The 27,451-nt window shown below is 45.3% G+C and overlaps 3 protein-coding genes across 3 annotated transcripts in view; 1 reads left to right on the top strand and 2 right to left on the bottom strand.

The window, feature by feature from the left end:
* Positions 1–10,241, bottom strand: part of SMG5 (SMG5 nonsense mediated mRNA decay factor) — a 32,693-nt gene extending 22,452 nt beyond the window's left edge. Inside the window, exons 1-7 of the mRNA XM_006895909.1 lie at positions 10,129–10,241; positions 6,089–6,187; positions 5,261–5,384; positions 4,721–4,877; positions 1,975–2,064; positions 787–876; positions 35–113 (exon numbers count right to left, since the gene is read on the bottom strand). Of these exons, the coding sequence (XP_006895971.1) occupies positions 35–113; positions 787–876; positions 1,975–2,064; positions 4,721–4,877; positions 5,261–5,384; positions 6,089–6,187; positions 10,129–10,202 (713 nt within the window). The 5' untranslated portion in view covers positions 10,203–10,241. The remainder of the gene's footprint in view (positions 1–34; positions 114–786; positions 877–1,974; positions 2,065–4,720; positions 4,878–5,260; positions 5,385–6,088; positions 6,188–10,128) is intronic.
* Positions 10,242–14,753: 4,512 nt separating this feature from the next.
* On the top strand, positions 14,754–20,430 carry TMEM79 (transmembrane protein 79). Its single transcript, XM_006895758.1, has 3 exons — positions 14,754–15,501; positions 15,731–15,944; positions 20,217–20,430. Exons 1-3 carry the CDS (start codon positions 14,754–14,756, stop codon positions 20,428–20,430), a joined length of 1,176 nt encoding a protein of 391 aa, XP_006895820.1.
* A 1,381-nt stretch (positions 20,431–21,811) lies between these two features.
* On the bottom strand, positions 21,812–24,386 carry LOC102854195 (chromosome unknown open reading frame, human C1orf85). The gene is made up of 6 exons (XM_006895908.1): positions 24,267–24,386; positions 23,532–23,789; positions 23,159–23,356; positions 22,806–23,024; positions 22,083–22,339; positions 21,812–21,977 (listed from the first exon to the last, which is right to left on the bottom strand). The coding sequence occupies exons 1-6, from the start codon at positions 24,384–24,386 to the stop codon at positions 21,812–21,814; spliced, it is 1,218 nt and encodes a 405-aa protein (XP_006895970.1).
* Between the last annotated feature and the right edge of the window lie 3,065 nt (positions 24,387–27,451).

The raw sequence follows: 27,451 nt of genomic DNA, 5'->3' as shown, positions 1-27,451 counted from the left end.
AAGCAGCACTAGTAAAGAGACAGCAAATACTCACCAGCGCAGGTAGCAATACATGGCTTCCACATTATAGTACTTGCTGCCTGCAAGGGTACCCAGCTGGTTGAAGGGCATTCCTGGTGAGAAAGAGTCAGGAAATCTGAGGCCAAAATATTCACCTGAAACCACTAAACCAATCAATGCTAAGCTTCAGTGCTCACAGGGAGAAGAGCTGATCTGCATGTGACACCAATGTCTCATGTGATGAGCAGATCAACCGCACCCTTCTGGGGCTTAAGGATCTCTTTTCACTTCCTTCCAATAAGTCTATTCCTACCTGGCCCACCAGGAGTTATCGACACTGAAAGGGTACATTTAGCTCTTCCAAGATGACAGAACTCCATGGAGCCCTCTCCTGTATTTCATCAGCTTAAATTTATCACCTCTTAGTCCCCTTTCCTTCACCGTTATCTCCAGCATAAAACACAATAGTGTTTTAGCCCTTCTCTCACACAGTGGTCGGTTCTTCCCAAAGAAACCTCAGGATAGGAAAGCCATGATTTCTCTTCTACAGTGCTCCTACTCAGGTTAAGACTTTACCATTTCTCTTTCCCTCCCATCATCTTCTTCTCTTTGTGTGTGTGCACATGCATGTGTTTTACCAGGGGAGAATTCACCAAAGTGAAGTGAGAAAGAAGAGGATCCTGGGGGAAAGCTAACAGAAAGTGAGAATGAACTGCATGCTCAACAGCTGTTTTCCTCCAAGAAAAAAGGTACTGGGTTGGGAGGCCCAAGCAGAAGCCTACTTACCAATCTGGGGAGCGACTGACAGAGCTTGATAGTAAAATCTCTCAGCTAATAGCTCAGTATCGACGCCAGCTAATTCATTCTGATATCGTGCTGCAAGAGAAGAGCAAAGGCAAATGACATTATTGTATGCTTCAGAAAATCTTTCCTCATCTGGGAGTCCACTCTGAGGAGCTGTAATAGGTAAGAGCCTGGGAGGAAGATGCCTGAGCTAGAAGGCAGATTGCTTGGGTCTCTGGCCCATATTAAATCTGCATGACTATGGGTAAATTGTTCAACTCTCTTCTTTGCTGGTAGGTTCAAAATGTAAAGACCATTTAGTGTTTGTAAAGGTAACAGGCCCATCTTAATTATCTCTTCTTAATGGAGGAGAGCTGCTGCATATATAATAGCTTAGAAAGACCTCTGGTATTGGCTTCCAGAATGTAATTGCTCAATTCTAGAAGGAAAACAATAACTAATGATATTACAGTAAATCTGCTTCTATGAGGAACCTAGGAGGGGGCTAAGAGTGGAGAGAGAAGCAGCCTTATGTCACCTAGAGATAATGTATCCAGCAGCCACATGAGTAATCTATCAGAACTAGGAACCATAAAACAAGAGTACTTTACATTCTTAAAAACATCTGTCATGCAGATAAAGTGCACCCTGAGGTTTGACTTTATTTCCTGTCCTGCTTAAGTTTCTGTATATCTAAGAGTCCCTGAAGAGAAAAGAACAGCTCAAGTAAAGAGATAGACATCAAATTAAAGTCTTCTTAACCCACAGAAATACCAACCTGACTTAAGCAAATCTTAAAGACACTTTCCTTCTTCCCATATTCACTGATCCTCTTTCACTCCACTCAGAAGGGCAGTGAAAAGAAGTAGATTGGAGAGGAAAGTTATCAGAGGCCAAACAATTCCTCCTGCTTTCCAATCACATTAAGAGTAGTACCAGGGGAGCTCTGGTGGCCTAGTGGCAAGGATCTGCAACTACAATCCCAGAGGCGCACGGTTCAAATCCACCAGATGCTCTGCCGGGGAAGGAGGGACAATCTCCTCCTATACCAGTCAGATCTGATTTGACGGTACACTCACGCAAAAATAATAAAATAAAATTTAAAAAAAAAAAGAGTGGTACCAACAGCTAAGGCAGATTGGGCTAGCACTATAGTCCAAAACAGAGAAAAGGAAAGATGCAGATTCTTACACAAATCCCCCAGGTACACTAGACATCGGTGGCATGCCATCTGTGCCCAATCCATCTCCTTCCCTGTGGCAGACACTGGCTTCTTGCATCCTGAGAGAGAAACAGAGAGAGACTCATGAGCCCATTCCTCTGCCCCCATCTACCAGGAAACACCTTTCCCTAGTGGAGACAGGAGATTGAGAATGCAGGTCTAGCCTCAGAACACTGACTCTCTGGGCAGAAAAGATGCACATCCTGGACACAGAAGGTCACAGAAACGATTCACTCACAGGACAAGAAACAGGAAAGGAAGAGGCAGGACCCTCAAGCAGAGTTCACTGGGAGAAGGTCATATAAAAAGTCATCACGAGAATGCCTCCAGAAGAGAAAAAGTTCAAGTATCAGGAAGATAACAAACTCCCAGGGTATAAGTAACCCACATAAAGGTGAAAGTTTTAGGTAAAGACAGGAAATGAACTTGCTGGGAAAAAAGATCTGAATGAGGCCTAGGCAAACGCTCCTGGCCTCTGCATAGAGAAGTTCACAGAAAAGGTTCACGGAGGGTTGACTACTGAAGAGACAAGGGGAGTATGCTTTACATAAAGAGGCTGGCAGTGGACTAACCCAAATATGCCTGACTCGCATCTCTCCTTTCACGCAGGTCTTTCAGTTAAGAAAGCCTGAGTTTGAGGCGATACCATTTCTCCATGTTCCAAGTATTGTTCTAAGTTTTTTATATTAACTTACTTAATCCTCACAGAAAATCGCTAAAATAAGTTATTAAAATTTAGAAGCTCATCCTCCCCCAGGTTAATAATTTATTGTACAAATTAAGCATCACATGGTGAGATGACATTAGCTTCTCCAGGTATGACAAATTGGCAGATGAGGTGCAGATAGTTTAGAATCCCTAGGAGAGTGGAGGCCAAACCATCCAAGCAGTTCAGAGGGCTAAGGCTGAGTAGCCAAGGGTCAGGGAGAGGCCTGCATAACTGAGAAGATGCCCGTTTATGTGGCTTTCACAGCTGGAGATTTTTTAAGACTTTAACTCAAATTATAGGACTAGCAAAGCAATGCCCCCATATGGCCAGTACACAATTCAGTCTACCTGTGAACAGGTAAGAGTTGAAATATTTTGTAATACCAGTGAACTGGAATTGAACATCACTTTCTTGCCCTGCTGATTTCAATCTAGCCAAAGCCATAAATTCCACAGGATGTGTCCTTCAATGTACAAAGCTGACCCTTGGCCCAGCCAGAAGCAGCTCATCTTAATCATTCAACATGTAGTCTCTCCTCTTGGGTGTGCAGCCACTATCTGAAACAGCCCTTCCCAGTGTTTCCTTACAGAGATGTCACTAGTTTGGGTGAAAGGGAAAAGCATCAATGAAGAGAATACTAGCAAGGGAAGAGGGAGGCTAAAAAGTAAAGTGATCAAAAGAATTAGCCCTCTGAGTTAAGAGTTTTAAGCTTATTTTCAGGTTGTGGGACCCTCTGACTATTTTGTAGAACCTATGGACACTAACTCAGAATGTTTTCTTTTTAAATAGTGTTCCTAATTTTAAATATGAATAAAAAAAATAAATTACACTGGGAAACTTATCAAAATAGTTCTGAAATGTTTGCTAGAATAGCAAATACACTTAATAATAGATTAAATAAGGATATAATGACTATAGGTGGTGTCCAACTTAGAACATAGTACAGTGAACTGCATTTATGATTATCCATTTTCAGAGTACCACCTTATCATTAATAAAACGTTGTAGCGCATTATTTGCTGATGTTATTATTCAGATGTTTACTTACAGACGTTCAATTTAATGATTTACTTTTCAAAATACTGCCATATTTATTAAAAGTAGCCTAGTGGCAAGAAGCTACACTGCAATTCCAGATGTGCCTGGTTCGAATCCACCAGATGCTCTGCTGGAGAAGGAGTTACAATCTCCTCCTGTACCAGTCAGATCCGATTTGAAGGTACAATGCACAAAAAATAATAATAAAATAAAAAAAAAACTAATAATAAAAAGATTCCCGAAGGCACACAGTTTGAATCCCAGCTGGAGAGTCAGCTATGAGTCAGTTCACACAAGAGGATGGACAAAAGAGAAGGAAAAGGTAGAGAAAAAGAATTAGGGAGAAGAACCTGTAAAGAATGGCACCACTAAAGAGAAAACGACTAGTTAGAAAAAGGAGGTAAATCTATATAGCTGCCAGTTCCTCAGCTGGCAGGAAAAGAGTCTGCACTATCTGAGACATTGTCCATAATTTTCCCCAACATTTAAAAAATTTCATTATGTTCATCAAACATTAAGAAAACAAGCTCTTGCAACAATGAATGAATGGAAACCCAAAATCTCTGTAAATGCTCATTAAAATTAATAAAATTTAATTAAAAAAAAAACAAGCTCTAAAGTGAAAAGAAATGGTGCCAGCCAATTCAAATGAGAAAAGAGCTGATAAAAAAGAAATGCTAGCTATTAATACCATCTTCTAGTGCCAAATTTACCCTTGATTCTTCTGTCCCGCATGACTCCACTTCAGTGGGCAATCACAGACCAACAGAGGTCTCTTTCCCTAAGATTTTTTATCTTAACAGCATATGTTTGTTTGGATAAATTAGAACTTCATGAACCATTTGTAGGTCTTGCTAGAACACTCTCTGCATAGGAGGGTCACAAGTTACACAAACCCTGAGGAATGATAAGGCCAGAAGTGAAGGCAGTGACCGTGTTACCAAGAGCACCTTTCAGATTTCACTGACCTATGAGGGGGTCGGTGACATGGGTCCAGTCGATGCAGCATTGCAGTTCAAGCTGGTAGTGGGACTGGATATAGAGGAGGAGATGCTGATAGAAGCCAATACCAGCAACCAGGTGTGTCCTGTAGGCACATTCCAAGGTACTCCGGCTATGAATGTGCTAGAGATTGGAGAAAGGAAGGGGACACCTAAGTAATAGGCACAAGTGTCACTTTCCCTTCTCCTCCCATCTCATTAATACATTTGCAGAAATAAACACATTCACAACCATCTTCTTAATCCTAAAACTTAGTCTACATCTCCTCTCATTTACACATCACCCCTAAACCCTTAGATTTCTCTTTCTAGTCTCCTTATCTGAGACTAGGCTCCTCTCTATTTTCAGGACTAAACAGGCCTGTGTTCCTACTTCCTCTCTGCCATTTCTTCCTTGGTTCCCACTTTTGACTATGCTGTAGTCCACTTTTTCTGTCTTCCATCATCAGTTTTCTCCCTTTAGACTTGTAGACAAGTTCCTCCCCAAGTCTTAGGACTTTCCTTTACCTTTTTGTTGGTCTTAATCAGTTGGATAACTTCATAGTACACCTTTCTCCATAGCAGCTCCTCAGCCTTCCTGCCATAGTCCACTGGGTGCAGGAACATAAGCTTGACGCAGAGCTCACGCAACCTGTGAGGACATAGAGAACATTAAAGAGACTGTGTTGTCTCTTGGTTGGGAATATAAGGATTGAAAGCAAGGAGGCACCTGTCAATACACCCACCAATGAACCACCGGGCTTCCCAAAAAACACACACTAAAAGGCCAATATGGCACAAGTCAAGTTCCGGGACAAAAGTCCAGGAATGCAGCTGGAACCCCAAAAGGTAAGATAGAAAACAATACAAATGAAGGGGAGCTCTGATGGCCTAGTGGCAAGAAGCTGCACTGCAATCCCAGAGGAACACGTTCGAATCTACCAGATGCTCTGCCGGAGAAGGAGGCGCAATATCCTCCTGTACCAGTCAGATCTGATTTGACGGTACACGCACACAAAATAATAAAATAAAATAAAAAACAACAAAAAAACAATACAAATGAAATAATTTCATTTTCTTCCCCATATATTCCACTCATTTTTCTTTCCCTTCATTATGTAGTATGACTGATTCTCACAACTCAAATGTATTTTTATGGCACTAGCCTATTAAATGCAGAAACTGTAAATGGATTGAAGGATCCTCATCTCTCCTAGAAACGCCAGAGACCTTACAGCCCATCATGATTAATATGCAGTCAAAAGGTAAGAGAACATGGATCTATATCTGATGAGGTTTTGCATGGAGAGTGGCAGAGAAACAATAAAGATCTGTGGTTAACAGTCTCTAACTTACTTGTTCCTTAGGCTAATATTCTCTGGTTTGAACACTTCTTGATAAGCAGTTTTGTTGCAAAGGATAAGGTCAAGTCGATGCACAGCCTCCACCACAGCCCTGTGAGGAAAGACAGGCAAACAGCTCTGAGTCAAATGCACAGCACACAGGACACTATTATTGCAATTCTAGAGGAAGAATTGAAAAAGTGTGAGGAAAAGAGAAGATGGCAGACTTAGTTGTGTACAAAATAAGAACAGTTTCATCCTGGCCTTAGTTACTATATCAAGAAAAATAGAGAAAATAACAGCAGTTACTTAAGATGACTATTGTAAGGGTAAAATAAAATAATTTCTATACAACATTAGTCCATAATAAACATTCAATAAATAACAGTGGAATGAAATATTATGTAAGGGGTTATGATCTGACAAAATGTATGCCTCGTTTAATACTCTTCTTTTGAAATTGTCAAGTATGGGATGTAGAAAAGGGGGCCATGGGAGACTTATGAGCTACTCTTAAAAGGTGATCCATCCATTTCACCACTGTACCTTGTCCCATAAATGCTACTTAAGAAACTGTTTGCTTAGCATTCTGCTAAAAGAATATATGTTCTGGATGCCAACTGCCTGGGTTCAAACACTGGTTCTGCTTCTTACCAGCTAAGTGGTTCTGGGGCAAAATATCTACTTTACTTATTATATCTCAACTTTCTCATCTATAAAATGGGATAATCGTATTATCTAGCTTGTAAGTAGCAAATTAGTTAACATAAATAAAGCACGCAAAACAACACTTGGTATTGTAGGGATTTTGGCAGTGGTGGAGGCCATGGCATCAGGATGAATGCTCCTCCCACCTTTGCTCTTCAAGGATGGGCGAGAAGCTGATCACCATTAACAAGGACACCAAGGTACCCAATACCTATCTGTTCACCATCAAGAAAGATGACCACACACTGGGAAACATAAAATCACAGCTGTTGAAGGATCCACAGGTGCTGTTTGCTGGCTACAAAGTGGCCCACCCCTTGGAAAGATTATCATCAGTGTGCAGACCACACCTGACCACAAACCCCCAGGAGGCCTTTACCAGTATAATCACAGACAGCACTTTTGGGTAGCCATCAAAGACAAACAAGAAGGAATGGAGTAGAGGACTGGTAGGAACCCAGCTCGTCCCCTCTGCTGGACACCTCTCTCTGGGAACCAAGCTGAGAGACTTCTGCTGGCTGTGGCCCTCCTTGTAAGATATCCCATGAGCCCTTCACCTTGACACTTCTGTCTCCTGTACATACATATTCTTATTTTCCTAATAAAGTATGACAAAGGCAGGGAAAACCCCAAAACACCATCTGCCACAAAGTAGATATCCAGTGTTAGTCTCCATCCTTCCAGAGCTAAGAGACACTTCAAACCTTGAAAAATCTGTCGTCACAGCACAAAAAGGCCAAGGAAAGTCTTCAATGGATTAAAAAAAAAGTCTCTGGAATAGATGACATCTCTAGAAAAGTAAAACCAATAGGATGACAGCACAGATGGGTCATACCCATGGAAACAAAATCAACCAGAAACCTGGAATGATGATTTCTCAAAATAAACCAAACTGTGTCCTGTGATGGGGAAAGTGACCGCACCCAGCTGAGTGGATGGGATGGGCTGGTCTTCTCATAGAAAATGTGAGTTGAGCACTTCTCCACAAATCTCCAAGGTTACCAAGATATGGTGGTCAACCTGGCCCAAAATGCCAGGGACAGTCTCAAGCAGCCATCAGTGATTTACCTTATGCCAGTTCTGTCTCCTAAAGTTTCTCCACCTCAATGCCAAAGGGAGATCTTGGATGTTAGTGCATATGTGTTTGTGTTCATGGAGTAGTTTCAGAGCTTTCCTAACAGTCTCAACATGAAAATCAAAAACCACTACTCTAGAAGTTCTAACTGCAAACTGTCAAATTTGAGAGCTGGGCGTTCAGTTTCCTTCCATTCTCCATCAGACCATAAACAAATCTATTGTTTCAAAAAGAAACCAATCTTTTCTCTCATTCACTACTCTAAAGGCAAGTTTATAACAGAGCTAAAAGAAATTTCAAGTATTAAAAGGGAAATAATTAAATTGGTCTAGTGAATTAATTGGTACTTTTACCTGTTCCAGGAGTCCTGGTGGCACAGTGCACTAAGTGTTGAGCTGCTAACAAAAAGCTTAGCAGTTCAGATCTACAAAATGCTTTATAGAAGAAACACTAGGCAATCTGCTTCCATAAAGACTACAGCCTTGAAAACTCAAAGGGCAGTTATATTCTGTTCCAGGGTTGCTGTAAGTTGGAATTATCTAGACAGACAGCAGTGGGGGTTTTGCTTCTATTCACTCCAGTAACTATTCTTCCATTACCTTTTTTTCTTTTCTTTTTCTTTAGTGATTCAAACACTTCAAAACTTCATTCATGTGTAAACAACTCTTTATTGTGGGAATTTCCCAAATTTAGGCTTTCTGAGTGGCAGATTCATAGTATAAAACATGTTTTATCTTGAAAAGAGAAGCCAGATCTTCCTTCCCTAGTTTCATCAATCACTCCTACAATAGTAAATACTAAAAGCAGAGACTGGTTGCCTCAAATTTCTACATTGCTCCAAATCAACAGCAAATAATTTCGGATAGAGATACTCATGTACACACACGGAAACAGGACTATGAAAATAGAGGCCTGAAAAATAACTAGATTAGAGAATGACAAGAAGGATAACCAGAGCTGCCCCTAAAAGCTGGGGACTAGTAAGGAATGTTTCAGACACTCCCACGCACTGTCTGACAGGCAGCACTGACACTCAGCAGCATGAGAAAGCACACGTGCCACCCCCCAGCTAACTCCTTCCTTGCTTAGGGACTGTTTGGGGCAGCCCACAGTGTGAGCCCAGGGGCTGCTGGATGGCTCACTTCTCTATTTTTGGAACAGCCTTCTCCCCCTCTGCCTTCTGGCTTACAAAGTCAAAACAAGCAAGATGTGTGCTCAGGGAAGAAAAGACAACATGCTCTTGACTCTTTCACTGCCAAGGTGGAGACCTAGTCTCTGCGTTGTTTTCTCACATAAACATCCTGGTACAAAAATGCCAGAGGTAAAGAAAGACTCTTTCCAATAGAGAATAGAGGGCAAATAGCTAACTCAGTCTCTGTGCTCCGTCCTACTCTGAGACAGTCCTGGGGCCCATACTCCAGTTACCCTAACAGCCCTCCCCCACTGAGCCCATATTCTCAGTCCAGAGTGGGGAAAACTCATACTGTCCTGCTCCAAAGAGCGCTGAAGGGTAAAGATGTGACTTGAGGAGTGAGTGGCTGCACAGTGGAAATTAGAAACCAGGAATGGAAGCTGCCTGGCAAGAGATGGTGGTCATGAGGCTGGAGAAAGGGCTCAGGAGTCCCCAAATGCCCTGAATGGGCTCCCATGTCCTAAAAGCACCGTGAACCCAAAGTCCTTCAAGGCTATTCAAGTCCAATACAACTAGCTTTCCAGCCTCTTTCTTCTTATTCTGGGTTATAAACGACTTCAAGAGTTTATACATTCCGAATCACTGCTTTTAAGGACAAGACAACTAAGACTCAAGGTCACAGCTGGGAAGATGGCAAAAAGCAAGAACCCGACCCTTGCTCTCTTGACTTCAGCAGGGACTTTTCTCTGTCAAGTCTTACCCGTGAAATCCCCAAAGGGTTCAGAGCACCGGTCCCTTCCGGGTTTTCCGACATCTGTGGCCCCACCCTCACCTCCCTGACCCTTCCAACCCCCCAATTCACACCCTCATCCCACAAATCAGCAAAGCTCTGTGCCCGCCCCAAGTTCACTGGGGAGGGGATTCCTCCACGTGCTTCCCTTCAACCCTCCCACCCACCCAATTCCTTTCAGTTCTATCCTAGTTACAGAGCCCCGCCCCTCCTGCTCCCTCCAAAATTGCACCTTCCTCCCTCGCCGGCACCCCAGCAGGTACCAGGCACCCACCCGTCCAGGAGGCCCCGCCCCTCTCTGTCCCCCACTTTCCTCGGCTGCTGCACTCACGCCCTGGCCCCTCTCACCGGTAAAGCCGCTTAGTGTGGAGGACCTTTGCTTCGGGCTCGCTGCTCTCCCCTGCCGGGGGGCCTTGGCTCATGATGCCCGGGTCCGGGGATGGCTCCCGGTCACAGGCCCCCGCCACTCACCGCTACTGCCACCATTGCCGTCTCCGGCCGTAGCCACAACCACCTCCGAAACCGGCCCTGCTCGGCCGCCATCGCTGTGAGGCGGGTGCCCGCGACAGCTCCTCCTCCGCTCACCAAATCTCGCGATATTTAGCACACAATTGCAGGCCAGTGTGCTGCAGCCATCAAGTCTCGCGAAATTTGTTTTCCCTCCCGGGAAGTTGCCAGAACTAACTCTGGGCAACATGACCTCTTTCCGGCTTCTCCAAGCGTTTGAGAAAAACTTTATTGGCAAATCTACCAAAGAACGGACAGTGAGTGAGAGGCTGAAGCTAAACTGGTTTGGGCATGAGGGCTTATGGGTAGGATTGTCCCAGTGATTTATCTCATTGATCATTTAGTCCATCCTTCCGCTCCTCATCCTGTTCTTCATTTGAGTCAGTTCTCTTTCAGATTACTAGTTAAAGTGACTCCAGTTCTTTTTTCTTTTTTCTATAGTAATCATAAGTTTTGGAAAGAGCCAAGCATCACATGTGAGGAAAGCCCTGTAAGCTCTGAAAGCCCAGGGATCTCTGGTGGCCTACTAGCAAGAAGCTGCCTTGAAATCCCAAAGACACGCGGTTCGAGACCACCAGCTGCTCCATGGGAAACGTGAGCAATCACTCCTCTGGAGTGATTACTTGCCTCTGAAAACATGCCCAAAGGTTAGCTATGAGTACACACAATCATAAATAAGTTTTTAAAAAATATGTTAATAGGGAGCTGGGTGGCCTAGTGGCAAGAAGCTGCACTGCAATCCCAGAGGTGCATGGTTCAAATCCACCAGATGCTCTGCCGGGAAAAGGAGGGACAATCTCCTCCTGTGTCAGTCAGATCCGATTTGTCGGTGTACACACACACACACACACACACACACACACACAAATAAAATAAAAATTAAAAAAATCTTAAAAAAAATATGTTAATGTTTTCTTGGAAAGAGCCAAGGACATGCAAGGAAAGCCCAGTAGGACGTGACACAATCCTTGTACAAGTACTTTGCCCTTCAGCTTCCCCTCCCAAAGATTTCCAGCCTGTATTTCTCTTTTACACCAGCCCAATAAATAATTATAGTATACTTGCATTCTTCCAGCCACCTTGCTGTGCACACAGAGATAAGCAAACCAGACACTGACCCTGTTGTCACAGTTCTAATGACTTTAGGGATAAGATCTCACAAAAATGAGAAGTCATCTCTGTCTGCCACCCTTACCCACTCGTTGCGTTGGACAGACTACCTGCTATCTAACTTGGATTCCTTTAGCATCTTATCTAAGTCAAAAGGCAAAGTATTTCTGGCATTGTTTATAGGTAGTAATGGGACCATGAATTCTCCTTCCAAAAAACAAGTAGGCTTCTCTAACTCCATCCACTTGACCTTTCTGCTCTTGAAACAGCCCAAGTCCTTCCTACCTGATGGCCTTTTACTTGCTGTTTCTTTGCCTGTCATACTCCTCATCAGGTCTCAACTTAAAAGTCACCCTGTCAAGGAGATTTTCCTTAAATGGTCTTAATAGTTTATTTGATTTTTAAATATCTACACCCCAATGAAACATAAGTTCTTCAAGAACAGAAACATTGCTTTCTTCTTGAGTCAGTGCCTACATAGACTAAGAAGCAGTTATCCGAACAGAGCAAGGGAACACTACATGGTTCAAAATCAGGAAAGGTGTGTGCCTCAGGGCTGTATCCTTTCTGTAGACAGAGCAAAATCATTGAAGAAACTGGACTATATGAAGAAAAACACAGCATCATGATTAGATGATGACTCATCAACAACTTGCATTATTCAGAACCTTACTTGTAGTAGGTGACAAAAACTTGAAGCACATACTGCAGAAGATAAAAAAACTACAGCTTTCAATATGGGTTATATCTCAGCATCAAGAAAACAAAAATCGGGGAGCTCTGGTGGCCTAGTGGCAAGAAGCTGCACTGCAATCCCAGAGGAACACGGTTCGAATCCACCAGACGCTCTGCCGGAGAAGGAGGCGCAATATCCTCCTGTACCAGTCAGATCTGATTTGACGGTACATGCACACAAAATAATAAAAAAAAAAGAAAAAGAAAACAAAAATCATCACCACTGACCAAAAGGCAACATTATGATAGATGGAGAAAAGATTGAAATTGTCAAGGATTTCATTTTACTTAAGATTCACAAACACTCTTGATACTGGCAGTCAAGAAATATAGATATATATTTTTAAAAAGTGTTTCATTAGGAAAATCTGCTGTCAAAGACCTCTCTGAAGTTCTAATGAGAGGAAAGATGTCAGTTTAGAGACTATGATGTGTCTGATCTAAGTCACGGTCTTTTTGATTGCTTCCTATGCATATGTAAAGTAGACAATGAGGATGACAGAATTGATGCCTTTGAATTACGATGGTGGTAGAGTATTGAACATCCTTTGAACTGCCAAAGAAACAAACAAATCTATTTGAAAAAAGTACAACTAACGTGTTCCTTACAGGCAAGGATGGTGAAACTCTGTCTCTCTTGCTTTGGGCATATTCTCAGGAAGGACCAATCCAGGCATCATGCTGGGAAAGGCAGAGGATCAGAGAGAGGAAGACCCTCAATGAGATAGACGGACACTGTGACTACCACATCGGGCTTGAGCAAGGTAGAGATCATAAGGATAGAACTGTTTTGGTAGGGTTGCTATGAGTTGTAGCCAATTTGATAGCACCTAATAACCTAATAACCACAGTGGCTAGAGAGCTGTACTGCCAACCCAAAGATAATAGTACCTCTCTGGACGTTTGAATCCTCCCACAGCTCCAAGAGAGAAAGACAGTCTTCTCAGTTGCGATTTACAATGTCTGCAAACTCAATGCAGACCCAACTATGAGTTAATTCAAACTCAATGGCAGTGAGGTGAGGTGTTGAATAATAATTCACTCACTGTGCTCCAGTGGGTTCCAATCTGTAGTGACCCTCCATTGGATTTTTGTGGCTATAAATATTTCTAGGAAGAGACTGCTCATCTTTCTCCAGAGGAGTGGTTGGTGAATTTGAACTAATGACCTTATGGTTAACAGCCTGACAGGTTATACACTACACCACTAGAGCTTTAATTAATAATAGGTGCTCAATAAGTATTTACTGAATTAATAAATATATAAATTCCACCTCTTTTCTAGGCATTCCAATCTATTCCAAGAGTCCATTCTCCTTCTTCCGCTTTTCTAGTTGGGAGTTCCTACACATCTCCTAAAAAACACACCCATCCTGCCACATCCCTATGTGATATCCTGCTGCACTCTGAATTTTAGAAAGGATAAAGTCCCTTTTATAATACTTTTTCTGTCGGCCAATTCAGCTGGGCGAGCCCTGTCCCTTTAATCTAGGCCCCACCTGCTCTGGTCAGACAGGTTTGGAGGCAGGTAAAGAGAATGAGACAGAGTGGAATACTTGTACAGTCAGCAGGGAACTGGGCAGCTCTTTTCCCAGACGCCAGGACCCTTCGCCTGTCTCCAGATGGAAAGTAAGAGACTGTCATGTATCTAAATTGTGAGGAAGGGTAGGAGGGTCCCTGAAGAGGTGGGAGTAGTAAGGTGAATTGCAGGGAGGGGAGAAATGCAAGAGAGGGAACATGGAAAACAACCTTGAATCCCTGGAAGTTAGAAATGAACAGATCCAACCCTGAGGAGGTACATGAGGTGGGCTAGTGAGGAGTCTGGAAACCGACCAAGTGCCCAGATTGGATCTGAGAGGACAGAGTGCACTGGCAGAACTAGCTCTTTGGGACAGATTTGTCAACAATCACTGCCATAGACTGCCAGAACAGTTCCAAGCAGGGGTCTGAGGGAGAAGGGGAGATGGGAAGTAGGTGTGGACACATCTCTGGGCACAGGAAGGTTCACCCTGGGAAGGAAGCTCTGGGTAAAGTTCTAGACACGACCTATTTCTCCTCTTCCTGGAATAGGGTGGCCATGAACCTAGGGGTTTGGGTGGAGGTGGGAGAAGGTGTGAGTGGGCTGGCTGAGGCTACAGCTGCCAGGACTTGTGCCCCCTGACTCACCCTCTCCTGCTGGTTGGCATTTGATGTTGAAAAGGAACCTCCATTTCAGCTGCCTACTTCCTTCCTTTCTACCTACCTGTTTCAACCAGGGCTTCAAACTGGCTCATTGTGTATACATAAGATATGGGAATCTTGTTAAAACATTTCTGATTCTGATTCAGTATATTTCTCAGGGTGGACATGCAAATTCTCAACAAGGAGTTTAAACTGAATGAGGTGTTTTTTGGGTTTTTTTTGAGTGAACCATCTCAAAGCTCTGGTTTCAACACCTTCTTCTACACTAGTTCTCTCTAAGGTCTCAGAAGGGGCTCACACTTGTGAGGGAGTCTGCCCTAGAGAGTTGCAGTTCTGCTAGGCTTTCCTAAGGGGTGAGGGCAGGGGCTTCTGAGAGTTCTTCCATCTGCTCCTTTCAGGATGACATGACCTTGCTATAGACCCCAGAACTGAGGCATCAGGATGACAGAACCTGAGACTGTAGCCCTACTGGAAGTGAAGGGGTCTGAGGTTCCAGAAAAGAGCCTGTCCCAGGCCCTGGTTCCCAATGGCAGACAGCCAGAAGAAGAAGATGTGGTTGAACCTCCCAGAGCTGAGTCTCCTAGATTGGAGTCTTCAATTGGGTCACCCATGACAGGAGAGGGGACTGAGGATGGTCTGGACAGCACAGTGAGTGAGGCTGCCACCTTGCCCTGGGGGACTGGCCCCCAGCCCAGTGCCCCGTTCCCGGATCCCCCTGGCTGGCGGTGCATTGAACCAGAGCCCCTAGAATCGGAGCCACCCATTAAGCCAGAAGAACCACTTGAAGATGACATGAACCTACTGCCCGAGAAGGCCGCCCGGGCCTTTGTGCCCATTGACCTACAGTGCATTGAGCGGCGGCCCCAAGAGGACCTCATCGTGCGCTGTGAGTCCGGCCAGGATGAGCGTCGGGCCTTCCTGCCTGCCCGGACCACCCACCCTGAGCCCCCTGAGCGCAAGTGGGCCGAGGCAGTGGTGAGGCCGCCTGGCCGGTCCTGCGGGGGCTGTGGGGACCGTGACGGGCTGAGGGCTGTGGCCTCTGTAGGGGCTGCCCTAGTCTTCTTCCCCTGCCTACTGTATGGGGCATATGCCTTCCTGCCCTTTGATGCCCCACGCCTGCCCACCATGAGTTCCCGCCTGGTCTACACGCTGCGCTGTGGGGTCTTTGCCACCTTCCCCATCGTGCTGGGTGAGTTCTGGAAACAAGACTTGATGAGGGCTGGGCCTGCCTGTTTTGGGGCTGATTTCCTTTCACCAGAGCTGAACCCCTTAGGGCTTCCTGTACTCCATGCGTCTGTCCACCCCTAATCAGGACTGCTTCAGCCCCACTGTATACAGCCTGTGCCTCCCATCTTCCAGCCAAGGCTGCTTCCTCCTGCTTTTCGTTCCTAACTCTGTGCTCTCCACCCCCACCCCAGGGATCCTGGTGTATGGGCTGAGCCTACTCTGCTTCTCTGCCCTCCGGCCCTTCGGGGAGCCCCGGAGGGAGGTGGAGATCCATCGGAGGTATGTAGCCCAGTCGGTGCAGCTTTTCATCCTCTACTTCTTCAACCTGGCTGTGCTTTCCACCTACCTGCCCCAAGACACCCTCAAGCTGCTCCCACTGCTCACTGGCCTCTTTGCCATTTCCAGGTGAGTTGAAACTGGGAGTGAAGTATTGTGGGAGGTGGTGATGCCAGAGGGACCCCCAACATCTGATTAATTGGAGGACCAGGAACAAGGAACTTTCTGGGTTCTGTACCAGCCCAAAGGTACATCCCAGAGCGGACAATCTACTTTGTCCCATGCACCTGGTGTCATTTGATCTGCTAATATGTCTTCTGCCACAAGACATGACTTCAAGGAGGAGGTGGGGGCATGTACACACCAAGCCAGAACCTGAGCTTTGGTGGCATGGTTCATTGGGAGTTGTACGGCTAATCCAAAGGCCACAGCTCTCTGATGATTAGAATCCACCAATGACTCCTTGAAAGAGAGATTGGTGAACTCCTTTCAGGAAATTTACAGCCTTGGAAACCCAGTGGAGGGTTCCAACTCACTGGCACACATGTAACAGAAGTAGGCCCAGGCCGCCTTCTCCATCAGCGGGTTCGTGCCATCTTTGGGTTGCTCCTTGGTGGATAGCTGTGACTCTAGGGACTGTGGCTTAACTCATCATTCAGGGGTCTGGGAATGGGACACTGAGCTGGGGGCTGGTCCCCCAGGGCAGGGTGGCAGCCTCACTCACTGTGCTGTCCAGACCAAACTTAGTCCCCTCTCTATCATCTCTACTAACATCTCACCCATTGCAGCCTATCCTCTGTGGTACCCTGGTCAGGTGGTCATTTGGCCTCTTGTTGAACACCCTGAGATCATTCTTTATAAGAATTATGAAGTACTCAATTATAAGGTAATCTGATTCACTTTTTAAAGATCCTACGTATTAGAAAAGGAACTCTGGTGGCTTAGGAGTGAGGAATTGCACTGCCAACTGAAAGGCCCATGGTTTGAATTCACGAGTTGCTGTCTGGAAGAAAGATGGACAGTTTCCTCCTGTGCAATTTACAGCCTCTGAAAACCCACTCCAGTGGGCCAGCTATGAGTCAGTTCCAACTTGATAAAACAGCAGCAATTCTTAGAAAGGAGCTCTAGTGGCTCAATGTTCAGCTACTAACTGGAAGGTTAGTATTAACCTTTATTAATTCATTAATTGCTTTAGTGTCTGCGGGGAAAAAAGCTCCTTGCTATCAAGTCAGAACCAGCACATAGCTGACCTCCACCTCCAGGTTTTCTTTCAGAGATTATAAATCGCATGGGAGGAGATTGTTCCTCTTTCTTTCAAGGAGCTGTTCGTGGATTTGAACTGCCAGAGAACCACTGCCTTTGAGTTAACTGCGCAACTCCCTATGGACTGTGTGATTCAAACAATTTTCACTCAATTACTAATCAAAAGGTTGGTTTGAATGCAGGTAGTGAGTGGCACCAAGAAAGAGAGGTCATGGGATCTGCTTCTGTAAAGATGACAAGCAAGAACCCCTCAGAGCTCAGTTCTATTATGTCGCAAATGAGGTTGCTCTGAATTGGAACTGACTTGATGGCAAGGGATCAAGTGTTAGAAAGTTTTTCTTTGTGCTGTTGCTCTGTGACCTCTAGAATTGCCTAAGGCATGTCCAGATATGCCTCAATCCTCCCTAGATCCCCGTATTTGACTTCTGTTCTTTTTACTGCCCTCACAGCCCTTCACTGTCCAGGGTCTTTTGCTCCAGGCAGAAAATTTTCCCTGTCAATTGAGGACCCTGCTGAGTGCTACCCTTCTGTGAAGACTCTCATGATAGATTCATGACTTGAAATCAGAATCTGCAGCCTCTTGAAATTCTTAGGTCTTTACCCCCATGTGATCTCCTGACAATCTGGAAGGCACCTTAAAGTTTCTCAACCCCAGGCTTTTCCATATACCTCCTAACATATTTCCTTTTGTTACTTTCAATACAGGCTTCTACATAGCTTTAATTGCTAAAATGAAATTAAATTTAAATTGCTTCTAGTAAGCTGGGGGCTCTGGTGGAAGTTTGTTGGAGTTGTGCTGCCAATCCAAAGGCCGGGTTTCCTGGCACCTCCATGCTGGAACGCCAGCTACGAGTCAGTTCTGATGCAATGTGTTTTCAGATCTGCCTTCCTGTCACTTCTAATTGTGAGCTAATGGTTAGCTGTCCCACCAGCCTCCAGATCATGAAGCAACTTTGCATTTTCTCCTAGTGGATGTTTCCCAAGATAAACTCAACTTTCTTCATGTAACTCAACTTCCCATCTCCCTCTTTGCAAATGCTGGTTCAAGTAGGAGCTGGCTTAAGCAGTAAGGATCATCAGGAAGCTAAAGGAAGACTCCTGATTTTCTGGTCCTGCCCTTCAATTTTATAAGACCAGGTAGCATCAGGTCTTTTCCCTCTTCTATCCAGGCTTCTTTCTTCTCTACTATGGGTTATTTAAACATTTTGTGGCTGTCTCACTGCAAGGATTAAATTAGTTAATTCCTCCAGTCCTTATAACAATCAGACATCTGTTAAGGGTTTGGTAAAAAGGGTTCTTAGTATACCATAGGGAACTCTGGTGGCTCGGTAGTAAGACATTGCGCTGCCAACTCAAAGGCAAGTGGTTCGAATCCACCAGTTGTTCTGCAACAGGAAGACGGGTAATCTCTCCTCATGCGATTACCGTCTCTGAAAACCTGCTGCAGGGTCAGCTTTTGAGTTAGTTCCAACTCAACAGCACACATTATGCCATGCTGCCTACTGATACAATCAAGAAACAGCAATTACTCTCCCCTCTCTGTCACAGGGGAAAAAAGCAGAGACATATCCAATTTTAATAAGCAGTCCTTCATAGACCATGAGGATGCTGCTTCCTCAAGTTCCATTGAAGTATCTGTGTTTATTCTCCCAAAAGGTGAAATTTGGTGGGTGATGTTCTAGGCTTCAAGTAGCTGACTTCTCTCCTCCACCTCTTAAAAAAAGCTATAGGCTTGGGTTCAAGTACAGATTTCGTTATTTCCTAGATGTGTGACCCCTGAAGCATGCTATCAGCATGTATATGTATGTATGTGTGTGTGTGTGTATATATATATATATATATTTATTTGTGTACCGTCACATCAGATCTGACACATAGCCCCATAGCTGACCCTCCGGTGGGGTGAGTTTTTAGAAGCAATTAACTGCACAGGAGAATGCCCAACCTTCCTCTGTGGAGCAGCTGGTCGATTTGAACTGCTTGTATTTGGGATTGGTCCTGTGGGAAGATAATATGAGCAGATCATGATCATGTGCTACCAGATGCAAGGGAGAAAACAGATTTTCCACTCTGCGATGTACACACACTACAACTGTATGTATGTGTATGATTTGAGGGCAGGTTCACAAACTGATTTCCCATTCACACATAACCCTGCCTAATAACATTAAGTGCAAATACATAATCCAATTGTGCTTTCCCCCTTTAATTCCCACCTCCATTTAATCCCTCTTTCCTACCCTCTCCTGTATTCTGGGGCCTTTCTTGGGCAAATGTTGCTCTCGCAACCCTGTATGGTCAGTTATTCTAAGAAGTGAGTGCATCCCTGGTGTTCTTTGCCTGTCCATTGTTTAAAATTGAGCCACAGGGGGCAATTCTGTTCCAGGTTTGAAGGGTGGTTATGAAGGGTGACTAAGGGCTGTAGTCTTAGGGGTTCTACCAATCTCCATTGGACCTGCAAGCCTGGACTTTTGTAATATTATTTTAATTTGATTCCACATTTCCCCCACTCTATCTAGAATCTTCCACTGTAATCCCCTTTAGTCAGTGGTGTTAAGCCAGGCCCCATCTAGGAACCAGTCTTAATTAACCTCTTCATCTGCAAAAGAGGAAATAAATACAATGAAATGCACTACAGATGTGAAAGGAGGAGACTGTTTATATACAGATACAAAATTATCTCCAAGATACATTAAGTGGTAGGGAAAAAACTCAACACACAGCCACTGTTATTTTTAAAAAGGGAGAAGAAAACTAACTTGCACATTTGTACATAAAACTTCACTTGAAGCACATGAAATCATAATATTGGATGCTGGGGGTAGAGACTAGTGTGGTTGGGAGACAACACAGGTAGGAAGATATTCAATTATCCTCATTAGAATCTCTGCATTTTGAGTCAGGAGAACACTATCAGAGTACCTGGCACACTGTAAGTGAGTAAACATTGGCTTGTTGTTAGAATACCAGTGAACTCCCAGCTGCCTTCTCTAATATCTGTTCTTCCACCAGTAGCCTCCATGGTTCCCTTGAAGATTATTAACTGATATCCAGTGGGTCCTTACTTGAGATCCTATATGTAATAGGATGGGGTGGTTGTGACCCACAGGGTAGCCTAACCACCTCCTGCCTCCCCAGGCTGATTTACTGGCTGACTTTTGCCGTGGGACGCTCCTTTCGAGGCTTTGGCTATGGCCTGACCTTCCTGCCACTGCTGGCCATGCTGGTGTGGAACCTCTACTACATGTTCGTGGTGGAGCCCGAGCGCATACTCACTGCTGCGGAGAGCCGCCTGGACTACCCGGACCACGCCCGCGCAGCCTCCGACTACAGGCCTCGTCCCTGGGGCTGAGCCAATTGCCCTTTTGTTCCTGGGGCAGCAGGGGGGGGCTTGGGATACATCTCTAAATGGGTTTTTGGAGGCCTGGACTGTGTCTCCGCCCTGGTACCTTGGAGGAATTAAACCTCACTACTGCCCTTACAGGGGTTCCATCCAATCAGAGCAGAGCCTGGACTGTTCTCCTATCCCCTCTTGGGGCACTTCTTTGAAGCTGGGGACAGCCATGAAGGAGGGATTTTGTTTTCTTGCAGGGAAAGAGCTGGGCAGCTATGCCCCTTAAAGGATGTTGAGGGCACAAAGGCCAGAAGCTGAAAGGGAAGCATGGTTCTTTCCTGAGCAGACTCTGTGACCACTGCCACATACAGCCCACTAATTCCTCGCTTTGTCCCACTCCCTAGGCTCCTAAGTAGGGAGCAAAGCCACTGCTAAATCTTACCCAGGGATAACGGCTGGATGTGAGATTGGACAGTGCTTCCAAGTTTGGTGAAGACCTTCTCTAAGGAGTCCATGTTTCGGACTCTCTCTGACTGACCTTCTAGGGGTCCTTTAACCTCAACCTAGACTATTCCAGCTGTCCCAGCTTAGACAGCTACTTTCTCCTTTCCAATCTATTTAGGTCCCTGTGATATTCCACCTCTAAACTGCACAAATCCTGTTTCTTGCATAGGAAAGAAAGAGCAGATGGGGAGACCTGCTCCCTAACGGCTGTGCCATGCAAGAGGTGGCTGGGGAGTGACTGGAAGGCACAGCACTAATGTTATAGAACCCAATATGTGCATGTGTGTGCGCGACAATAAATCACTACCACAGTCATTGTTGGTTCTTTCCTTGTCTCTGTCTCCCAGTATATCCTGCATCCCTTCCTTGATAGACTGTGCAGCAGAAACTTCCCAGTTGCACATGGTGGAGGGTGGCTGTGACAAGAGGCAGAACTAGGCCTGGTGAGGAAACAGGGCCTTGAACAGAAGCATGCCTTCCATAACCATCCTCCTGTTCCCTGGAACCAGCTCAAGCCATCCGAACAACACTCAAGACACTGAGGGAATGGAGCTCCATGAGGGTGGGGAACAACAGTCTATTTCACCACCTCAGGGCAGCTAGCCGCCAGTCAGAAGGCCTGTCATTTGGGCCTCTAAATCCCACTTAAAGGAAATGGCTGGGGAGGGGAGTACCACCAAAGGGATCTCCCCTCTAGCCATAAATCTGTCCTTGGTCGCCTTTCGAGGGTATGATACAAGCTCCAGCTGGGAGTCCCCAGAGTTGAGTCTGGGGTTTGAGGTTTTGCAGAAAAGGAAGATAGAGTGGAGGGACCTGGTTGGACCACTGACCCTCCAACCTCCCAAAGACTGAGCAAGGCAGCTCCAATGGTGTCCTTCCGACTAGAGAGCAGGCCTCAGTTTAGGGGCTGGTACTCTGAACTCCGCTTGTGGCACAGCAGCAGAATCAGGCTTCCCCCTAACAGGAGGAGGCCTGGAGCTCCCAGGGCCACTGCCATGATGCCCAGGACTAGTGGAGACAAAGTATCCACTGGAGGGGAGCCCACACCTAGGAGCATCGACCTAGAACAAGCAGGGTAAAGAACAGTTAAGCAGGTGTAGTAGGGAGGACCAGCTCTCCCCCAGATCAATACCCCAAAAACCCTTGGCCCATCTCCTGGCTCTTACCAGCTGAGGTAGTGTTGGTCCCAGTAGCCAGGACCTGCAGAAGCCCCAAATGTCAGATTGAAGGCACAGAAGTTGGTCTTGGATCCAAAGAAAGCCCGGACAATGGGTGACTGGGGAAGTGGGTATGTCAAGGTGTGGTGAGGAGGGGATACTTGGCAGGGTAGAGCCGACTCTCGGCTCCCCTGCTTCTGGGAGAAAGCCACTGGTCGCCACTGCATGAAGCCTGATGGGAAAGAATTCCACAGCAGCTGGTTCAACTGGGAAGAAAGACAAGGCAGAGTGAGGAGGATCAACCCAGGTCCAGCCCTTCTTGTCCCTCACCTTCTCCAAGCCTCCATCCAGGCAGTATGTGAGGGAAAGCAGGACTCTGAGTCCCAAGCCAGGCTCCAGAGCCACCAGGCTGTACACTAAAGCCTCAATCCCTCCTCTCTAGAAAGTGAAAGTTGAAGTTAGAGTCCTTTTCTTACTCTGACATCCTGCACGTCTGCACTCAGCCCCTTCCTCTGAGGCCCTTGCAGCTTCCTACTTGCACAAGTCACAGGATACTATTTTCTGCCTGTCTTTAACTGTACACAGAAACCAGGTGAGGTTCATTATTAGCAGAGTGCCCTGCACTTAGAGGAAAGGAATAAAGTGTTGCTGAACAGGACGGTCTGAGGTCTGAATGGGGGGCAGGGCCCACCTACACTTCCCACCCATGTGCTAATACACAGGACACCTGACCTGGAAGACGGCTGGTGCGTACTCGTCGTCAATGGAGTGCTGTTCCTGCACTGAGGGGCAGTCAGCGCCCTGGCTCAAGGTGGCTACCTCCAGTCCAAACAGAGAGTGGTTTCCCCGGGGCGAGGCCCCCACCAGGGCCACCTCCAGCTGGCAGGTGTCTGCTGTGTGCAGGAGGCGAGGGGGTTGGGCTGGTCGGCCAGATTTGGAAAATGCTTGGACCTAAAAAAAAAAAAAAGAGGAGACAGGAGAGGCATGAGAAACAGATGAATGTCTGCAGTTGAGGGATAATCCCATCATTGACGCCCACCCTCATAAACTTGCCTTGAAGTTCTTTTGATTTTCCACATCCTTACCCTGAAGTTCAGGCTGCCATTGGCAAAAGCTTTGGTAGAGTCGTGAATAGGGTGGCCTTGAAATGTAGTGCTTAGAGTGGCAGGATCCAGCGAGTCTGTAATGTTGTTCCAGGAGAATTCAGCCAAAGAGTATGGGGGGTACGGTTTTCCTGGGAACTTTACTGTCTCAGATATGTTGGTGATGTCAAATTCAAACAGCTGAAGGACAAGGGTAGGACAGGAGTGGGTTTACATGGGTTTACCTTTCTCATGGATCAGAGTCCCCTTACTCACCAGTCCCACCCCTAGTCTTTAGGCCCTCCCACTGGTTACAATGAACTCTTTCCTGAGACTCTTCGTGGTCCCCCCTCCAGGTCACCTTCCAATTTCTCACCCTGGTAAAGACAAGGGCAGAAGAAAACTGGATGCTGTCCTTGGGGAGTATCATCAGACCCTCATCAGGCTCAGGGGACAGCAGGCGGCTCCAGTTGACCGTCAGGAAGCTGTTGGGGGTGTTAGTGGCCACCAGGAGTCCCGCTGGAGGTCCCAGGCTGCTCCAAACGTAATGCAGGGTGGAGTTGGTGCCCACTGCACGGATATGAAGCAAATTCTGAGGGGGGCCCCGCCAGTTGGGGATGACCTCCAGAGACACCTGGAACAAGAGTAAGTGTGGGTGAGGAGGAAGGGTGTGGGTACAGGATCAGCAAGCAACTCAAGGCAAAGCAGAAGCTTGGGGGTGGGGAGCTGAGGAGGGCTGGAACCTAGGGCCTTCTGCAAGAGGCATGGGAGCCTGGAGGAAGGGATAGAAGTGAGGTTGAGAACTAGGGGTGCCTCTAGAACTGTCCTGACCCCGACTGGAAATCACAGCTCAAGATATGGGGGAGGAAATGTCCCACACCGGCCTGGACCTAGGTCGCCTAGAGCGGCTTCAGGGTCCAATTATCACACCCACTCTACTCCACTGTTCCTTCCCTTCCCCAGGGATAACACCCCCTTCTCCCGGTCCCTTTCTCTTATTGAAGACTCTTTCTCTTTGCAGCCTGGCCCCCACCCTTTATTGCCCCATATTCCAGCCGCTCAAAGGGTAGCATTTCCAGAAGCCTCGGCCGTCCAGCCTCCGAGCTCTCACCCGGCGTGTCTCCTCCCCCATTAGGGCCGCCGGGGCTGCAGACAGAAGCAGGCTCAGGAGCAGCACGGGGCCGGGGGCACAGCGCCCCCAACCCCAGTGAAGCTCCCCACAGCTGCACATGCGGGTCCGCTTCCGAAAACCGACCGGAAAGTCAAGTGACTCAAACTCAGCTGATCTCTTTAAAGGGCGGAGCCACCACACGGGTTCTTAAAGAAAACACTTCCCTTAACCCAGATCCTAGCTGGAACTGGAATACTGTCCTGTCCGTATGCTTGGGAGTTCATCCCTAGCAAGGCTGGCAGGCATGACCTCGTATGTAAAAAATGTGGATATATTTCTATCTGCCACCCAGACAATCCCACTGAATAATTTACTATAGTGGGCATGATGTTTGGATTCAAGATCTAAATAGGATCCTAATAAGATTCCATGGGAGAAGGTATATCTCTTTTTGTCAATATAGTATTTCTTGAGTTCACAGATATGCAGGCTTTTGTCTTGGAAAGTTAGCAATTATATTGTGGAGAAAAGATATTTCAGAAAACAGGATATGAGAGAACACATGTAATTGTCAAATGAGGAAAAAAATTTATGACTGGTTGAAAGAATGCACACTTTTAGTTGCTCCTTCCCCCCCCCCCCCACACACACACTTTTGCCCGGCTTTCAGTAAAAACAATTGACTAATAATAAATATAGGCCTTATAAAATTAAATATGTACCATAGAGTATCATTCTTATGCAACCTAGTCTTCTTCCAATGACAAAATGAATAATTTCTTTATATATGTATCCTTCCAAAAGTATACCGTGCATACTTTAAAGTATGTATATAAACAATGTAACTATATAAAATATGTCACAATGGCACTACACCCAAACACTGTTCTGTTCTGCAGCTTGTTTTTCACTTTTTTCATACCAATACACTTAGAATTCTGGTATTCCTATTTAATTGCAGGGGAATGCTCTATGGATGTATCTAACCAAAACTTTGTTGATTATTTCTACTCTTAGTACATATAGCAAACAATAACAGAGGAAATATCCCAGTACAGATAGCATTTCACATATTTGTAACCAAACCAATAAATTATGGGAGGCAATAGCTGTGTCAAAGGGACTATTAGAGGTTAACTGAAATTCTCACACCTAGCTTTTTGCATGCCCATTTCTTCATGTCCCAAGTATTTACTGAATTTACAGTTTTCTATAAATAAAGAGGAGTGCTCTGATGCCAGTGGCATAGTCCTTTGAGTTGTATTGCTGACGTAAGGCCATGCCTCCCTACAGTTTGAATTCATGAGCCTGGGCAATATACTTCAGTGACAGATCCCTCAGAAACGTGGTGGATGGTCAGCTATGAGTTGGTTCCAACTTGATGGCACTGAATGTATGCTATGTAAACTACGTAAAGGATCCCTGGTGGTGAAGTGTGTGACATCCTGGGATGTTTAATACTTAGTTTGAATCTACCATCGTCTCCACAGGAAAACTGTGGATTGCCACTCTCATTAAAAGTGTACAGATTTGGAAAGCTGATAGAGGGTCACCATGAATCAGACTGAAGTCCATGGCTCTTAGTTTTTCCTCTATAAATAAGATTAAGTAACAAAATTGAAAGTTTCTGCCTTCAGGAAGCTTTCCTGCATTGACCCTCCGCCCTTCCAAGTATGATGTCCTTCTCCAAGGACTGGTCCCCCCTGGCAACACGTCACAGTATGTGAGATGGAGCTTCAAAATCCTTGCCTCCAAGGAGCAACCTGGTTTCACGCTCTCCAGGCCAGATCTGTTTGTTCTTTTTACAATCCATGTTATGTTCAATACTCTTTTTCAGCACCACAACTTAAAGGCATTGACTCTTCTTCTATCATCCTTAGTCATTGTATAGTTTTCTGATGCATAATAAGTAATTGCAAAGACTGTGACCTGGATCAGGTGCACTTTAGTCTCTAAACTGAAATCGTTGCTCTTCAGCATTCTGGAGAGGTCCCTGGCAGCAGACTTTCTTAATGTAATTTGGTTTTGATTTCCTGACTGCTGGTGCCTAGAGTGCTGATTATGGATCCAAACAAGATGAAATTAACAGTCTCAATCTCTTCTCCATCATGATACCACCAACTGGTCCAGTGGTGAGAATCCTTGTTTTCTTGTTGAGATGCAATCAATATTGAAGACTGCAGTCCTTGACCTTTTGCAGTGAACACTTCAGGTCCTCAGTTTCAGCAAGGAAGATTGTGTCATCTGCATAATGCAGGATATTGAAGAATTTTTCTCCAATCCTGATGCCACATTCCTCCTCACAAAGTCCAGCCTCCTAAATGATATGTTCCACATATAGATTGTAAAGGTATGGAGAAATGACACATCCCTGAAACACTCCTTTCTTGATTTTGAACCTGCAGTTTCTCCTTCCTCTGTTCTGATGACTGCTTCTTGGTCTAAGTATAGGTTTCATTCGAGTACAATCAAGTTCTGGGATTTCCATTCTTCTCAATGTTAGCCACAATTTGCTGTGTTTTACACAAATGCCTTTGTATAATCAATCAAACACAAATGGATATTTTTATGGTACTCTCTGCTTTCAGCCAAGAAACATCTGACATCAATGATTATGATCATAGTGCTATGGCCTCTTCTAAACCCATCTTGCACTTCTGGCAGTTCTCTGTCAATGTATACTGTTCCAGTCATTTTTAAATAATCTTCAGCATGATTTTGTTTGCATGTGATATTGTTTGAGAATTTCTACTGTTTGATCACCCTTTTTTTTGGAATGAGAATACTGTTCTCTTTCAGTCATTTAGCTAGGTAGTTGTCCTCCAGATTTCTTGGTACATGGTGAGCAAATCCAAGGCTGCATCTATTTGTTAAAATATGTCAATTGGTATTCAATCAATTCTTGGAAACTTTTTTGCCAATTCATTTGGAGAAGCTTGAACTTCCTCCTTCATCACCATTGGTTCTTGATCACATACCGTTTCATTATTGTGTCAGCCAATTCTTTTTGGCACAGTAACTGTGTACTCCATCTTCTTTAGATGTTTCTGGGGCATTCAGTATTCTGCCCGTAACATCTTTATGTATGCCAATTCGAGGCTTGAATTTATTCTTCTTTGGCTTGAGAAATGTGAGATCATCCCTTTTGATTTTTGGACTCTGTATCTTTGCACATTTTAACACTG

Source organism: Elephantulus edwardii, unplaced genomic scaffold (assembly GCF_000299155.1).
Source record: "Elephantulus edwardii isolate Elephantulus edwardi_28Jun2011 unplaced genomic scaffold, EleEdw1.0 scaffold00176, whole genome shotgun sequence".
Classification (NCBI taxonomy): Eukaryota; Metazoa; Chordata; class Mammalia; order Macroscelidea; family Macroscelididae; genus Elephantulus; species Elephantulus edwardii.
The sequence above is the reverse complement of the archived record's forward strand: the minus strand, read 5'-3'. Positions and strand labels throughout refer to the sequence as shown.

Bases quoted from the DNA above. Each gene is read 5' to 3' on its own strand.
- TMEM79 (XM_006895758.1), top strand. From the start codon at position 14,754: ATGACAGAACCTGAGACTGTAGCCCTACTGGAAGTGAAGGGGTCTGAG. The intron at 15,502-15,730 runs GTGAGTTCTGGA...CCCCCACCCCAG, and splicing joins CACCTTCCCCATCGTGCTGG to GGATCCTGGTGTATGGGCTG. The intron at 15,945-20,216 runs GTGAGTTGAAAC...CTGCCTCCCCAG, and splicing joins GGCCTCTTTGCCATTTCCAG to GCTGATTTACTGGCTGACTT.
- LOC102854195 (XM_006895908.1), bottom strand. From the start codon at position 24,386: ATGTGCAGCTGTGGGGAGCTTCACTGGGGTTGGGGGCGCTGTGCCCCC. The intron at 23,025-23,158 runs GTAAGGATGTGG...TTTTTTTTTTAG, and splicing joins ATGGCAGCCTGAACTTCAGG to GTCCAAGCATTTTCCAAATC. The intron at 21,978-22,082 runs GTAAGAGCCAGG...TGCTTGTTCTAG, and splicing joins GACCAACACTACCTCAGCTG to GTCGATGCTCCTAGGTGTGG.